At 37.4% G+C, this 18,160-nt stretch overlaps 1 protein-coding gene across 3 annotated transcripts; it reads right to left on the bottom strand.

Moving 5' to 3' along the window:
* Window positions 1-5,726: 5,726 nt before the first annotated feature.
* On the bottom strand, window positions 5,727-14,206 carry LOC122664720 (transcriptional regulator ATRX homolog). 3 transcript variants are annotated; one of them, XM_043860676.1, is made up of 4 exons: window positions 14,060-14,206; window positions 12,738-13,294; window positions 6,254-6,729; window positions 5,727-6,066 (listed from the first exon to the last, which is right to left on the bottom strand). In XM_043860676.1, the coding sequence occupies exons 2-3, from the start codon at window positions 13,242-13,244 to the stop codon at window positions 6,271-6,273; spliced, it is 966 nt and encodes a 321-aa protein (XP_043716611.1). In that variant the 5' UTR covers window positions 13,245-13,294; window positions 14,060-14,206; the 3' UTR covers window positions 5,727-6,066; window positions 6,254-6,270. The 3 variants fall into 3 exon arrangements, with proteins under 3 accessions (XP_043716611.1, XP_043716609.1, XP_043716610.1); XM_043860674.1 differs by having other exon boundaries at window positions 5,727-6,729; window positions 14,060-14,205; XM_043860675.1 differs by lacking the exon at window positions 14,060-14,206 and having other exon boundaries at window positions 5,727-6,729; window positions 12,738-13,668.
* Window positions 14,207-18,160: the final 3,954 nt, after the last annotated feature.

Genomic DNA, 18,160 nt, shown 5'->3' with positions numbered 1-18,160 from the left:
GGGGGTGTATTGACCAATATAGACGTTCTCATCTTTGGAACGTACTATATTGGTCTCCTTCCATCTATATCACTTACCATACTCAAGCATTCCATTTCTATTACCTACCATCCATTGACCATTCCATCAATACCTCTTACCATACATTGAGCATTCCTTTTATATTATCTTCCTTGTAATACACTGATATTGTAAATATTTGTTTCCTTGTTTGTCCACATGTGATATAGAATGTTTCCTATTATCATATGTGAGATCTTCAACCACTAGGGATTCTCTTGTTTCCTATATATACATCTTGTAACTATCATTATCGAAACAGTGAAATACATTCAAACCTACCAAGTCTAACACACTTAAAAAGATCTGGAGTCCAGGACCTCTAAGGAAATGCAGACTTAGGTGTGACATATGAAGTTGGCTGGTGGGGATTTAAATGGTTTTGGCTTTGTTGGGAAGGGGGGTGTATGGGGACAAGAAGATTGCTTATTTATCGGGTATGAGGGTGAAGGGAGTGAACAAAGAACTGGGTTAGAATGAGATTGGGAATCAATATTTAAACACAAGGGAACAAACAAATCCCAGATTAGCCTCTAATTTCAGTTCAAAGAGAATATACCTTACTAGACATTGGGAAATGATCGAAGGTTATTATAGAGATAATTAAAAAAGAAGTCGATAGACAGAATTGAAGTAATACAGCACACTTACATGATTTTGGAATCACATTGAACCTCAGCTAGGATTTGAAGTTACTCCTTTGGAAAGATAGCATGGAATTGCAACAGACATAAACAGTCATAAAGCCTCTACAAGATTTGGCCATTTGGGGGCTCTGCAGGTGTCTTAACAGATACAAAAAACTTAAAACAGATAATAAATCACTTCTTTACTCCGACAGCAAGTAAATATATGAATCCTAATTTTCCTACTTAGCTTCCTTCTCATTGATAAAGCACAATTAAGATTCCAACTGGTGCAACACCATTCATGTGAAATTAAATCACAAGCTTGCTAGGGTAACCTCTGTGTGTTATCTTTGATGCCTTTTAAAGAAATATTAGCAGGAAGCAAGATTAATATAGAGTATCCCTTCCAAAGAGGGTGTTATAACTGTCATGTGTTCCTAGGACATCTAATATCATATAAGAGTGCAGATGCTTATTCAGAAAATACGAAGATCATCCTAGAAGTCAGTACATCAAAGACTCATCTATTGATTTATTCTGCCACACTAAATCATGGCCATGACCACTTCCACAATGAATGCAAATAAACACCCTTTGAGTACACAAAAGGTCACTCAATGTTGAAAATTTTAAAGTAAAAATTAAAAATGGTAGATGCACTCAGTGACGCATAAAAGGTGGAGTTCTATGATAATTTCATACTCGATGACACCAATGGCAGTATTTGATCCATTGTAAGCATGTTCCTTTCTGATAACTCTCAAGTATATCAACTGATTAGCACTTGAAGAATTTGTACACTCTTATCCTTTATCAAGTAAAAAGTATCTTACCAATTTACAATCTGATCTGATCAGATCTGACAATTTGGCCTTCAGCATCTCAGGGTTTCTAGAAGCTATGTATGGCAGTCCTTGATCCACCACAAGCCTTGCAACAAGGAATGAAACAAGCCACTTTAAGAACCATCTAGCACTATAAAACCAGAAAAATAGCCTCGTATTCTTAGTAAATTGTGATACGAATTCTCTGCTTCAATCCTCCTAAGTTGCAATTGTTACAAGGAGTGGCCTGGAGAGTGGAATTAATAATGAAAGGGCAGGGTAGTCAAAATGTACCTGCAACCTCCTGAAAGCGTAGAGTAGTTTCCAATATATGATATTCCAGATGTCCAACAACAATGAAAAGTTCTACTTTGAGAATCATACACCACTGAAGAAGCGGAATTACACTGGTGTTAACTTTCCAACATGAAAAGTTCAACTTTGAGAACCATATACCACTCCCGATATTCCATATATAATCTGAGTACAGAGCAGCAGGATCTTTCGCTATGTTCACAGGATGTGAAAAAATAGGAAAGATGTCCTGTCTAAACAAAATCCAGAAGCAAGTATTCACCCCCCCCCCCCAAAAAAAAGCATCCAGAAGCAAGTAGTATATACAAAGCTGAAGCTGTAGTTGCAATAACTAAGCAACAGGTACCACTGGAAGAAATCCAAATATATCAACCCCTGAGCTCCTTGAGTAACCAGGGTTCAAAAACCTGCTAATGATACTGTTCTGAGCTCAAATAGAAACATATCCAATAGCACCTTATCATTCAGCCTCCAACTACAGTGCATAATCTTGTCTCAGTCAACTTGTCCACTTGTTAAGCGGAAAAAATATGTTTGGAGCTCAAGGAGTTATAGTGGAGATAATAATACCAGAGAAAGATCTAATAGTAGAAAAACCCTCTTTCATAGAATAACTGGGGAAAAAAAAACTTCATGATTTAAACAATCTATAGCACAGACATAGTTTATTTTCCATCCACCTACACATACCATCGAATCTATATATTTTCAATCTTAAACAATTTAATTGATCATCCACAGAAATCTGCCAAAAGAGTTTGAAAAATACTCATCCTAACATAACTTTTATCAATATTTGTGGTATTTGTCTTCAAACACATGGAAAGAGCCTCAGTACACTATTCACAGATAGATGAACAGAGTATAATTGCTTGGGCAGGGTCTTCACTTGACCTCTTACCTAAAAGCCTATATATGGAATTATCCACAAATAAAGGCTAAAAATGGCTTTCTTTCAGCCATAGGAACCAACATATCGCTGCAGGGACCACCTTCCTACATACTTTCATTCAAGATAAAGTTTTCAATTACACCAATCTGAAATCCATCCAAAATCCCCAAGCATCATACATGCTATGTCAAAGGTAATAGCAAGTCCATTTATACCTTGTTTGCAAATGGGCAATGGATCAAAAGTGGCCAAAAGAACCTCTATTTTCATAGAAAGGAGAAAAAGTGATGCGAGAAAGTGGCTTTTGTTAACAAAGGATTCAAAGTGAGAACAAGAACCAACACTTCTGTTGGAAGTTATAATCGTGTCTTCTGCAGTGTGGCCAGAAGTCTCCATTTTCCCAGAAAGGGGACAAATATCGGGGAGAAAGTGGCCCTTGTTAAAAGTTAAAATAACGGTTCTTAATAGAATGATCAAAGCAAACCATATTAGTCGGAGGGAAAGATTCTATTGACTGTCCATATATCTCCACAGTCTTGTATGGCAATACCAGTTCTATCCAATTGCAAAAGCATCCTATCCACCATGATCAACAGCTCCACAATGAGAAGAGCCCTTCCAAAGGAGGAACCTCAAACAATCAAATTTTCCATGACAACCAAATGTAATCTCCCCAGCTTGGCGGTGAAAAAAGCAACTCTGCACAAATCAAGGAACGTTTAAGACGAAGATTACCAAGCCATATGCAGATAATCCCTTGTCAAAGTCATGCAATGAATTGAAGTAACTCCATCAATGTCTCAAGCATTGGATCAGTGATAATTTGATTCAACTGCTGTAGGCCAAAGGTGGTTAGATTTTTTCTTGGATCTCCAAAGCCAATTTAATGATAACACTGTCAAAACCGCTTATCCCAAAAGCCTGATCTGTTAGCTAAGTACTACAACAATGTATATCAACACAACACAAACCCCCCCCCCAAGTGCAGGCCCACACACACACCTCTACACGTGACACCATCATGTGCACCGAGGGGCACCACACACAAAATCCCTCACACGTACAAGCGATCGAACACCTGATCTCCTGGCTCAGATACGATGTGAATACAGCTTATCCCAAAAGTTCAAGCTGTTAGGTACGGATCCACACACAAAATCCCTCACAGTTATTGATATTTCGCAATGCTGGTAATTGCTACCATATGAGGATGGGTTATCCTTTTGTGTTCTCCCCTACATTGTTTGTCCACGTGTAGTGTTACACGTGAGGGGGAGATGGAGTTATCATCTAATATTTGAAGATTATTATTATTATTATCTGTTTGTATCATGTGTTCTAGTCATCAGCAACATATTTTCTTATGAAGATGGTTACTTGTGGTATTCAACAACAAGAATCTTATATGTGGTTCCCAGCAACCTTATGTTGTTATCAGTGGTTCCCAACATACTTATATTGTGTTATATGGTTCCCATCAACCTTATGAGGTGTTATGTGGTGCCCAGCAACCTTATGTTGTTACTTATGGTTCGCAGCTACCTTATGTTGTTATTAGTGGTTTGCAGTGACCTATGCTGCACTTTTATCAGTGGTTAATAGCAACCTATGCTGCACTTTTATCATTGGTTCGCAACGACCTATATTGCATTTGTATCTGTCTTCTTTGTGAAAATTACTCTACTTGCCTTCCTTGAGAAGGGCTTATGATGTTGCTATTGTTGCCATGATATTTTGGCTTGTACTGGATATTCTCTACCGCTTATTTTGTTCGTTGTTGTTTAGTTTTATTCGACATGAAGATTTTTCCTCTACTATAGTGTTAATCATTGAGGTGCTTATGAATGTATTGTAACTGGAAAATGGTGTTGCTGAATACTGGCTTTTACATATGGTTATCTGCTCAAGTTGGACCTCTGCTGGTTTATGTTTATCTCTATTGTTCCAAGCTGAATCCTAGGATATATATGCTCCAGCTTGAGGGGGAGTGTTAAAGATTATTACCGTGAGGAGTGTCCCTGTTGGATAGTAATTGTTGAGTTATGTTGACTGGTAGTTGAGTTGTAGCTGTAATTTCCTTTTATTTGTTTACTTGGTTTTAGTAATTTACTTTCATTGTAATTAGACTTAAGACTCTTAGTAGGTTTCCTACAAAGTGTCAATTACTTGAATATGATATAAATGATGGGGCTAGACCACGATAGCAGGATTCTGAATTCTACCATGGCCTAGGATTCTCTCCCCTTTCCTCCATCGTGTTCTCTGGCCTTCTCTCTTCTTCTTCTTCTTCGCAGGTCCTGGTTGTTAAGATCAAGTTTTGTCACAGTGACATTTTACGATGTAACCCTGAGGCACTAAGAGAATAGTAGATTAGAAGCAATGAAGTAGGCCAACTCAGCATCCTGAAAGCTGGCCAAGAATTTGTGATTAAGAGCATCTCTATTTCAAGCACCTCAATAGAAACAATTTAGAAACACCTTAAAATGTGTCATAAATATCTCACATGGGGTGAGTTGCTGCATAAGATTGAGGTATTTCAGTCTTTAGATATGTTTGGAACTGTGCATGCATAATTCAGACATTCTCAACAGAACCCAATTCCGGGAACTGTACAGAGATCTAAAACGTCATGAAACTTTACCTGCCTGACAAAAATAGTAAGATTTAAATCAGAGCCAAAATTAAAAATGATAATGCATCATTGATCATAGAAATTTATAAAAGAGGAATGAATTGATGCAACACAATGTCTAGGCTCTCTCCAGAGTAAAGCAAAAAATAGAACAATGTACAAAAGTGATTTGAAGGTACATTTGGAATGCCCATGGTCATGTCATTCATGCTGTAGCCTCCTAAACGTTCAAGTTTTTTCAAAAAGTATATGCACATCTGCTCTCCTAGTTCTAGTTGTCCTGTTCAAATAAATTCTTTATTTCAATAATCCAAGATACACCAATTTGACCTTTTCCGGCAAATTAGCCAAAATAATTTTGTGAACTTTAGTGATGAAAGGGTAAGAACAAATAACTTTATTAACTTCAATGATAATTCATGAACACAAACCATAATGTGAACCCTCACATTCATGCTGCCTTATTTCCAAACTATTTAAGCAATATATGTTACCTTTAACTAAAGTCCTTGCAAAAAGTAGATAATTTGTGTGCATTGAGCTGAAAAGCATGTCTGGTCACAAAGACATAGGGAGAGATTTACATTGGCAAAAAAAATATAAATAGATATGGTGAAGATACAAAACAAAGATTGGCTGCACAATTGACTAGAACTCTGGGAGATTGTCATGTACTCCTGCCTCACTTTTTCATGCATGGCAGCATACCAGAACAGATAACCGTTATCAATCAAGAAACAAGGAGACCTTGTTTTCCGCATCACTTCTTGTACTCCTGCACTTATTCTTCACCAAAGGGAGAGACTTATGCTCTGTGGCTAAGATGTGAAACAAAGACAGGATGCACAATGACAGATTCTGTCATGTATTTTCGCGTCATTTCTAGTGCATGGCAGCATATCAGAACAGAGAACCTATTCAATCAAGAAACATGGAGATCTTGTCCTTAAGGCTGCTCTTCTTCTTCACCATAGGGACTACTTCCGTCTCAACACTCTGGCTTTGATTTTGCTTCCTGAATTTGTAATCCAAGAACTCCTCGGTAGTAATTTCCATCTTTCTCTCCTCTTTTTGGGGTTTCTTGAGCAATGGACCTAAAAATAAATCCAACATATCTTGAGTAGGATCCCCTGTTCTGCTGAGATCAGTGATTATGCTTTTACTTATTGAATCATCTTGATCCTTGAACCCAGTCTTGCTTAAATTAGAAGTTAAACTTTCTGTTGGATGGGTGGATAATCCCCTGCTGCTTTGAGTGTCCTTCAAAGAAACATCTGACTCTATGATAGAGCAGTTAGCTGCCAGAGATTGGGTTACTGATGTGGCTTCTTCTCTTTCAGATGGTTGATGGTTGATCTCGTTATCAGCTTTGACATACTGCACAAAAAAAATTGTAGCCACCTTAAAATTCCTCTCTTTTTTAAGTTTGATGTTAGTTTCTCAATAACATAATCAAAGAAGTCATTACAAAGCATGATGTATCAACCAGCCATCATAGAGATATTTCACCAGAAGTATGAGTTTGATGTGCAGAGTAGAAGAGAGGAGAGAGGAAACAAGAGAATCAAGAAGAAAGAGAAGAAGAATATGATGAACAGCAGTAGAGAGATACCACCTGGTTGTAGAAAGACCAGAACTATAAGAGGAAGAATAGATGGAGAGCAGTCAGTCAAATATGGAACACTCCAATCCCTTATGCATAGTAGCACAGCGACAAAACTGATTAAGTTAAGGGTGTCCAATTGGGGCAATTGGGCCTCAGAAGACTTTACTCTGGCCCATGGTTGGGTTCTACAGACCTTGGGATTGTAATTTCTGGACAAGGTAAAATATCTGGCTTGTCTTTATTTGTTTGATTTTTTTTTATGATTGATAATGTCTCCTTTTTTTCAAGGAATATTAAAAAAGATTTCTTACCAAACCAAATACAACGAGTATAGGGTCCTGAGCTAAGCCTTGGCTTAATCTCTTCTCTCTTCATATATTTCAAGTTCTGATTCTGTTCATAGCATAAAAATCTTTTTTTTTTTTTCTGGTTTTCTGAATTCCTAGTCCAACGAGGAATTTTTTGAAACTTCAAATCAAACCATTGGATTACAATTCTGCTTCCATACATAACAATTGGTTTCTGATCTAAACCTTCTTACAGTTTCAAAATCGGAACTTGAAACTGATTTTCTGTTTTCCTACTCGTTACTACATGTCCGATTTCAATTCAATCAATTTTCAAGTTCTATTTTCGAAGTCTGATCTCGGATTTTCTATCATTAGGCTTGTTATTTGGTACTGAAATCAATCTCTAATCTGATTTGTCTAGAGTGTGAACCTTACATCGATTCTCAGATTTGGGAATTCCTTCTTCAAGTAGGAATCTTCATATCCTAAGAATCGGACCAATGGAAGGAATCTTCAGATCCTAAGAATATAACCATTGGATTAAAGCCTGATTGTTGTTATCATATTTTCCCATCATATTAGAACCTTTGACCCAAATTTTGGCTCAATCTAATCCCTTGAATCTCTTAATCTCTGAATCTCTGTTATTAAAATTCTTTAGAAATCTGGTTTCATTCCTTACATATGATCCTATCGTCAGCTTATCTCCCAATAGATGTCACTGGTTCAAGATTAAAACTACATTTAAAACACTTTAAAAACTTAAAATTTTATTACTCAAGAAAATCCCAATTGATGGGAGGGGTATACATACACATAAATTTTTAAACTTCCTAAACTGACTTGTGAAATGACTCCTAAGTCCTAATCACTCTCTTATACTGGTTTGACTTAAGAGACTCAAACCAGAACTTTAAAAGCCATTAAGTATCCTAATCTATCTCAAACACTTCGCTGCTAATCAAGGTTTTAAAGAACATAATTGGAATCCGAATCAATCCCAGCCGATTTCGATCTGGATCAGATCGTAATCAGCCGGAATCGGTTAGAAATCAGATGAAATTTTCCCTAACCCTAGATTTTGGAAGGGGATCGGTGGAGCCAGATCCTCTGGAATCGGGATTGGCCTTGGATGATTAGGCCGATCGGATTCTAATTCTTGAATCCATGTTGCTAATAGCGTGCACTAACCTACCCCCACTTTATGGGCTTATAAATTAGGCCTGTTACAATGAAACCCAATAAAATAAAGGCCAAACATATAACATAACCATCCAAAGCTTGTTTTCAGCTCATTGGACTACCGCCAGCACCTTGTGGGCCTTCTAGACTTACCCCTAGGCCTCCATACAGGATCATATTTGTTAAGTTGATCCAACCAGTCTAATGCAACTACATGGGGGGGGGGGGGGGAGAGAGAGAGAGAAAATGCGTATATGTATGCATGATAGAGAAAGTATGTCTAATAAGATATTTCTTAGAGTTACGAAAATAAGAGGCAAAGATTATAAGGGAACAAAATACGGAGATTTAGGGAGTGAGAAGAGATAAACATAGAAACGCAAAAAATGTAGATCTCTTTTTGAAATATGTATTTCTGCAAAACATAAACAGAAGTAAAGAAAACACGAACTGACCAATAGTGGGGGAATAAATAAATAAATAAATAAATATATATATATATATATTTATATTTATATTTATATATATCTTTTGGATTTCCTAAACAAAAAAAAAAATACAAGAAAACATGATTTGGGAGTAAAACAACATCCCTTTTCTACTATACACTCATAATTATAAAAATTTCCATAATAATTAATCCTGAAATCTAAACAGAATAAGAATAAAACAATTATTCGTACAACTCTTTCTTTTGGGGCCCACAGCCAAAATCCTTCTATTTGAATATCACAAAGCTTCAAGAGCTAACAGTTCAATATAATCCTCCCTATAAGGGCCCTGAATACAAGTTTATTTACAGTCTTAATGCTTTAAATGACAACTGGCATCCAGGGTATGATTTATTTAAAAAACATGTAATACTGACTCATAAATGCTCTTTTGGACAGTCAAATGCAGATGGCATTTGACACTCATTCACCCCCTACCAACCCCCATTCATATATGTGGGGAGAAAAACCCCTCTCTCTAGTCCCTATCTCTCCATGAAATGACCTCTCTGCCTCCCAATTGATGATTGAACCGATAGGGGGGGGGGTGCTCATTGGCTCTCACCTGCCCGCGTAGCCTCCACTACAAGGCAGGAAACACCCTCCCATTATAAATAAATAAATATGATTTAAGCAGGTTGACTTTAGGTAGAACCTAACACATACAAGTATACCACTTGCCTAATAGGGCTATCAACAGGTCCAATTTGAACCTGAGTAGGAAATCAGCCAATCCAATCCGATGGATCAGTTACACAGTTATACGAATACAAATGCAATAAGGGTATATCCGACTTTGAACTGATCTGATCCAAGTATGTAACATCTTCGAATTATACAATACTCTATATAATTCGGATGAAAATAAAATAAAAATTATTAAAAGTGTTGAGATTGGCTACGTTACCCACTAGGGGTAACCTAGTCCTAGTTGGCTTTTGTTACTTATTTTATTTATGTTTTATTGTTTTATTCCTGTTTTTCCCACCTATACAATTTCTATTTGGGATTCCTAGTTATAGTGGGAATTCCTAGTAGGAATAGGATTGGGGGGGATTCATACTTTTGCTGTAATTTGATTTTATTATAAATAAGAGGCTGGGGTGATCGATCTAGATCATCTAAGCATTCATTCCAAGGCTGTTTACATGGTATCAAAGCCTAATCTGATCTAGAAACAGCTTCCATGAGTCAGGGGGAGAGTGTTAGTGAAGATGTGCTGACTATTGACTCTCCACCTCCACTTCAGTCTGTTTACCATGAGTCTGAACCAGTTCGGCCTGCCCCTAGTACTCCCCCTGAGTCAGGGGGAACGGTTCCTATACAGGGGGAGACCATTTCTATTCAAGGGGAGCAAGCTACCCCGGTCCAGACTCCTATCCAGATGACTATTAGTGAATTTCAGAAGAGGATTGATGCCAGTAATGTGAAGACCTATGCAAGGAAGCATAAGCAGGTTCAATCAACTGTTGCTCCAGTACCCATCCAATTGTTGCCGAACCCGGATCCAGAACCTGCCTCTCCACTTGGTAATATTCCTGATTTACCTATTGCTCTTTGCAAAGGTGTCAGAACTTGCACTCAGCATCCCATATCTCATGTTGTTTCTTATGATTCCCTTTCCCCATCCTTTTGTGCCTTTGTTTCCTCTCTTTCTTCTGTTCGTATTCCTAACAATTGGTAGGAAGCTTTATCAAACGGAATGTGGAAGGCAGCTATGATGGAAGAAATGGAAGCCTTGAAAAAAAAATAACACATAGGAGCTTGTGGTTCTTCCACCTGGGAAGAAAACCATTGGATGTAAATGGGTGTTTGTGGTGAAACAGAAGGTGGATGGCACTGTGGATAGGTATAAGGCACGACTCGTGGCCAAGGGGTTCACTCAGACATATGGCATTGATTACCAGGAAACTTTTGCACCTATTGCCAAGTTAAATACTGTTCGTGTGTTATTATCTTGTGCAGTCAACCTTGGATGGGATTTGCAACAGCTAGATGTAAAAAATGTCTTCCTAAATGGAACACTGGATGAGGAGGTGTATATGGACATTCCACCAAGGTTCTCTTGTGACAGAAACCAAGGAAAAGTATGTAGACTGAAACGTGCACTTTATGGGCTGAAGCAGTCACCTCGAGCATGGTTTGGGCGGTTCCACAAGGCCATGATTTTTGTGGGCTATAAGCAGAGTAATGCTGATCACACACTCTTTATAAAGAGGGTTGGAGAAAAACTCACTGTTCTTATAGTCTACGTTGATGATATAGTGGTAACTGGCAATGATGGTGATGAGATCAGACGGTTGAAGACCTTCCTTGGACAAGAATTTGAGATTAAGGATCTAGGGAAACTACGATACTTTCTTGGGATTGAAGTAGCCAGATCTTAAAGGCATTTTCTCTCCCAGAGGAAGTATGTCCTAGACTTATTGGCTGAGACCGGGTTGCTAGGCTGTCATCCTTCAGATACTCCTATGGACCCTACTGTTTGACTCAAGGAGAAAGAGGGTGAGCCTGTTGATAAAGGCCGGTACCAAAGACCTGTAGGGAAGCTGATTTATCTTTCATATACTCGTCCTGACATTGCTGTCACCGTGAGTACTGTGAGCCAGTTTATGCATGATCCCTACTCTTCTCATATGGAGGTTGTTCTTCGTATCTTGCACTATTTGAAGTCAGCTCCTGGAAAAGGAATTCTTTTGTCTACGCATGGTCATCTACGGATAGAAGCATACATTGATGCTGATTGGGCTGGTTCTGCAGATCGCAAGTCTATTTTTGGGTATTGCTCCTTTGTAGGTGGAAATCTTGTCACGTGGTGTAGTACGAAGCAAAATGTTGTTGCTCGTTCTAGTGCCGAAGCTAAGTTTCGAGCTATGGCACAGGGTATTTGTGAGTTACTCTGGCTTAAAGGGCTACTACAAGATCTTGGTGTTCCTATTCGTCTTCCTATGATGTTGTACTGTGACAACAAGGCTGCAATCAGCATAGCACACAACCCAGTACAGCATGATTGTACCAAGCATGTTGAGGTGGATAGGCATTTCATCAAAGAGAAATTAGAAGAAGGACTGATTTGCATTCCCTTTGTGACGTCTACTGATCAACTTGCAGATATCTTCACTAAGGGATTGTCTGGGAAGCTGTTTCATCCCAATCTAGTCAAGTTGGGCATGATCGACATCTTTGCTCCAACTTGAGGGGAAGTGTTGAGATTGGCTACGTTACCCACTAGGGGTAACCTAGTCCTAGTTGGCTTTTGTTACTTATTTTATTTATGTTTTAGTTGTTTTATTCCTGTTTTTCCCACCTATACGATTTCTATTTGGGATTCCTAGTTATAGTGGGAATTCCTAGTAGGAATAGGATTGGGGGGGATTCATACTTTTGCTGTAATTTGATTTTATTATAAATAAGAGGTTGGGGTGATCGATCTAGATCATCTAAGCATTCATTCCAAGGCTGTTTACAAAAAGATTTCTCCAAAGTAGCTTAGGCCCTTTCCCTTGACAAATTCATTTATAATCCCATAAATAATCCTATATACATGAAATCCTAATCGGATTAGATGGATTGGTTCAAAGTGTATCCAGATTTGACCCGATTATTTATTGGATTACTCCTTAACGGATCAGATCGACTTGTCAAATTGGATCTGGATCAGATCAGAACAAAATCTGATCCACTAACAGCCCTAGTGCTTGGAATTATGTTTATAATCACAACAATTGTGTACGTTACCATACTAAACTTGGATAGAAAAGAAGGAAAATCAAGAATAATTAGTCCTTTCTAGCATCATGTTGAAAAGAATATCACCTCTTCAGCGATGCTTATTAGATCTTCCATTGTGAGTTCTTCATCCTGTTCACTAGGTAATGGGGCCACAGTCTCTGCACTACTTTCAACCCTGTAATTCTTTCCTCTTTGCTTCTTTTGAGGAGCAGTATCCCGAACTGCTCTCTGAGTGTGACAAGTTCTCTTTGTTCTTTTCTTTGGGACTTCATCTTCACTATGGGTAAGACTATCATTATCCACATCTCTTTGAAAGAGATTTGTTTTCCCAGATTTTTTTGCACATTTTACTAGTAAGCTTGAATCCACTTCCGCAAGGTCCTTGTCACAAAGTTGGGCTTCTTTTTCAAGCCTCTTAGCACTAGATTTTCTCTTGGGCTGGGGAGCAAAGGATGAATTTGCCTGTTCTGATGAAGCATTCTCTTCATCTTCATTCCCAAGCTTACATCCTTGGTCAGCAGCAGCTACTCCCTGCATCCAAGATGGTAACCTCCGCCTTTTTCCCACATCAATGCCAACTTCAGCAGCCATTGGCTTCTTTAAAAAAATTTGGTCGATGATGGTCCAAGGCTAGCCAATACCTTCAGCCATAAACATGGCTAGAAGTTAAAAGAATATCAACCAAACTCCAATGTTGGATTAAAAAATAGTGAAAAGCTACAAGGATTATGGTTAACTAGCATGATTCAGTAAAGTGAAGAATTAGAAAACCAAGGGGGGGGGAGAGAGAAACAGGCATAATTTACAATGTTATTCATCTAATCATATCTTTTCTATTTGACAGGGAATGTATGAGTTATGATCTCCAAAACTTCCAGAGGTAGAACTTCAGGACTCACTACAAGCCAGGCCAAGATTACCTAAAACTCATCACGTGATTACCAGACTTATTTTTTACAATTATGTTAAGACCTTACACAGCACTATGGTCAGAATTCTAGATCAGTTTTTCACCTTTTCAAGCTATTAAGACCCAAAAGTAAGAACAGTGATCTAATAAAGAGAACTATGGATCTTCTAGCATTGTTTGACCTCCTTTTAGCAATATGTCCAAAAGATAAAAGAATTTTTAAACAAAGCAACTTCTACATTTGACATATTCAAGGAATCAAAACAAGACTGAGAACCATAAATTAATATATGTATAAGCTTTATGCGATTTCTCTTAAATCTGGAAATTTGGTCTCTGTTTTGGATCCTGTTTTGTTGGTATTTGTTATACATTTCAGAACCACATTACTTAACCAAATATAAAGCCTAATTTTTTAACTTTCAAGTTTGACCAAGCAAGGATTGAAGTCCCACAAAATGAAGTGTTCCACTATTTTATATCCACACCCTGCAACTTTAGATAATTAGATTCCACGAATGGCTTGCCTCAAACCCAATTAAGTGATTACACTTAAATAGCCTAGGTCATGTAAAGAGCACTGCATGGGAAGATTCCTTAATCCTTTACATGGAACAGAATTTACATACCTTCCCCTGAAGCAAAATGAAAATAAATCAATAGGGTTCTGTTAATTGGCTAATCAAGGTAACATTTTTTTTAGTTTGACTTGCAGTAAGTAGCTGCTCAGCTAAAACTTATAGGGTTCTGCTAATTGGCTAATCAGAAAATCAAAAATAAACAAAACAGAATAGAGTTAAAAAGAACTGGGAAACCTAAACCCCATTTCCTCCTCTATCTTTGGTTTCTTATTCTTCCCCCCTTTTCCTTTTTGAACTTGACGAAAACAAGATGAACCAAGTGGGTGTTATCCGAGCAGAAGTTATACGGAGAAGAGATTAAATCTCAACCAAAAAACGTCCTAACAGTCACGAAGGAAAAGAGGAAATAAATTACATCCACAATTGAAATGAAAAGAGATTCTTACAGGAATGAAACTGCGCCAAGAGAAATTTGGCGAGCGAGGGATCCTCAAGTGACCAATCGGGAAGCTTAAGGGAGTAGTTTCAGCCTTCCAGATTTCAGGTGTCTTTCCTCGCCAGAAATGGAAAACTTGTTCCCAAAATATTTCAAGAAGCAAATAAAAACGTTAAAAACCGTCAAAAGTTCGCACTGCACAGTGCGATCCAGTCCGAATTCCTGTAGAAAAGATGGAAGTCTTGTTGGAGGTTTTTAATTGGGGAAAATGGTTTCAGAGTCTCGCATTTGTAGTCATTGTTCGAGGAAGCGGAATTGGTCCGATGTTGATTCTGCCGGAATGGCCAGCAATTCGCCTGAACCCTACAAAAAGTCCGATTTTTTAAAGCTGAAATCGGCGAGAACCAGGAATCAGATTCAACCGATTCATTGGTTCCTTTCTTTGGTGGTGTTGTCGTGTTGGAACTATAGTTATAGTTGGAAAATCAGGTTTCGCCGCCTTCTTTTTATTTTTTTTGTAAGAAAAAGAAATTTTGATAAATATTTAAGATGTTTATTTTAATATTTTAAGGTTTGATTATTTTTTTGCTTAGGAATATATTGATGTTTGATTATTTTATGCTAAGGAATATATATATATTCAATTACTTGTATGCTTGGGAAATTTATTTGTATAGTTATGAATTTTGTACATATTTAAGGAACCAGACTTTAAGTTCCCATTATTAAACGAGACCAATCCTAGTTTTGGGATCGTTTAGTAAACAAGACAGTTTTGTTTATTAAAGGAAGGTAGATTTCAAATAACATCATCATAGCCTATGATACACTCCATTATAAACGCATTTTAAGGGTAATTAGAGTTGGGTTGCTGTCAAGTTTAATATGTTCAAAGCATAATACAGATTAGAATGAGGATATATCCATGTTCTTTTTTATTTTTAGGTTTTTCTAAACACTGGAGTGATTTGATAACATAACTCTTATTCTATAAAATTTAAAGGTGCATTTTTTAATTTTTTTTTAATCTTCTAAGGGAATCCAAAGGGATGCCCCTTGAGTTGGTACTTTTTAATTTTGGGTATGGAAGGACTCTTGTGTCTTCTATCAATTTATAGGGATATAAATATGTTCAAAGCTATTAAAATTCCAAATCTGCTTTGGAGATTTCTCACTTACTCTTTGTTGATAACACTTTTGGGTTTTGTCGTGCTAACTTGCATGATATTCAATCAATTAAAACTATTCTTCAGATCTTCCAAGACTTAAGTAGCCCACAAAACAATTAACAAGAGTGTAAGTGTTTTTTTAGTAGAAATGCTACTCTCTATTCGTGAACAAATTTGTCATCAAGTTCCCTTAGGCTCACCATTGTTGATCAGTAGGTTTAATGCAAACATTTGAATGGTGTAATACACAAAATTCAAAATAAGCTTGCATGTTGAAACTTCGGATGTAATCACAAGCAAATAAAACAGTTCTCATTAAGTCAGTCCTTAGTTTTGACGTAGTAGAAGATAGGTGGGTTAGATATCGTTCTAGCACAAACGACCCTCGAATCCACAAGATAAAAGATAAGGACAAAAAGATCAATTTTCAATAGATATTCAAGCTGAATATTACAAACCCTAAAGAGACCTTATATAATAAATCAAATATGATTCAAAATTAAAAAAAAAATACATTAAAATTTAAAATTCAAATATTACGCCAAAATTCAAATTTCAAAACTTTGGCGGGCTTTATTGCCTTCGAAATGTGCCCAAACAGCCCAAAAACTCATACAACATCACCGCAGGCACTCACTCTTGAAGAGCTCCTTGAGATCTTCAATTTGATATATGATTTACCCCATTTCGCCTTAATACCTTCAATCACTCCAAGTGGACTTCTGCTGGTCCAACCAGCTCAAATACTCATCTGATATCTCCTCTACATCAAGTTCTATCTACACGACTACACCTATCTTATGTTTTTATTCTCCAAAAATTTTGCTCACAACTTAATGCAATTAATACACAATTCTAGATAGCCGAATCTAAGGGGGATAAGAGGGTTTTTCTATGTTCCTAGTCCAACGTTTGTATACCTAAAGTTAAGGGTGGTTTGGGTTTTAGGTTGAACTATGTTCATAACGAAGCACTCCTACTACGCATCTGCACCTTGGCTGAATGGTATCAAAAAAATCATACTTCTTTATGGGGTCGAGTTCTAAGTATTTCTCCAATTCTAATATTTTAGAATATGATTTTGTATGCAAAAAGGGTTCTTGGGTGTGGAATAGTATTTCTTATATCATTCCCAAATTAAGAAAGCTTGTATGAAGGAAGCTTTTCAAATATCACCAATTCAACCAATCAACATAGTTTGTACCATTAAGTTTGTATTCGCTAATGAGTGTTAACAGGTTGGAATTAACAGCAGCCATCGTATATTAATCTACATATGCACAAGTAAATAACCACATGCTAATTAATGACTATTGAAAATAATAAATTGAGTACACACATCAATGGTCTTTCATGATTTGGGTTTCCCTCATAACTCAAAAGATGAATTGGATACCTACAACCCTTGCATGCATAACTTATCCTGTCGGGAGTTATTATACACACCGTGGTAGTGTGGACTAAGCTGTCTGCCTCATGGGCTTCCAATATTTTTGGCCACCTGGGTGCCATGTCCAGATCCTGTCGGCTGACACACACCCAAGTCATGTACTTACCTATCGCATTAGTTAGAATCATGGAATCATGAAAGATGGCCCACTATCGCAATGCCCTCTCACTATCCATACCCTAACGTATCTCGATAGAGGTAAATATAGATAAATGTGACAGTGGTCCTGGCAATGTCCTGTCGACGTATGCGGGGCATATCACACAATCTCTACATTTATCTTCAATAGAAGGCCATGGACATGTCTACCGATTAAGACTAGTCCATATCATACATGTATTATGATTAAAGAGGGATTAAGCAACTCTCACATACATATCATGGATGGAATAAAACAACATAATTAATCAACATTAATTAAAAGTGATTATGGGATGGCGACATTTTTATCAGAAGCAATTAAAGAACCCTCCCAATAAAAATAAAACTAATAACTTTGGGTGCATTTATCATGCCATGGATGCCACGCCTCGATCATCTCCTCCGCCCGATCACGTCTTCAAAGTAGGTGACTTGCATCTTCATAAGCTTTGAGAGCCACATGTGGGTCACCATCTATATGCCCTGGGAGTCCTAACTCCTCTAAAATTACAATGGAAACCTAGGAAAAATTCTATACACTTTCCTTTCCATAATAATAAAGAAATCCCGCATGGAGAAACCAACCCACCATTTGGGCTGCCCAAGGGGTGGAGTACATTTGTTTATAAAAAAGAAAGGGGGAGAGAGAGAAAGAGAGAGAAGCATCACATCCACCCATAACCCCATGTATCACATACATAAACAATTCATCAATTTATTAGAATGTCATTCCCATAATCACATCATAATATAATTTCATGCATGGGCATTAAAGCAAGTGGACCAAAAATTAAAACACGGATTCCTTCAGTTAGTGAAC

Source organism: Telopea speciosissima, chromosome 6 (assembly GCF_018873765.1).
Source record: "Telopea speciosissima isolate NSW1024214 ecotype Mountain lineage chromosome 6, Tspe_v1, whole genome shotgun sequence".
NCBI classification, from domain to species: domain Eukaryota; kingdom Viridiplantae; phylum Streptophyta; class Magnoliopsida; order Proteales; family Proteaceae; genus Telopea; species Telopea speciosissima.
Note: the sequence above shows the minus strand (reverse complement) of the source record. Positions and strands in the feature narration are given on the sequence as shown.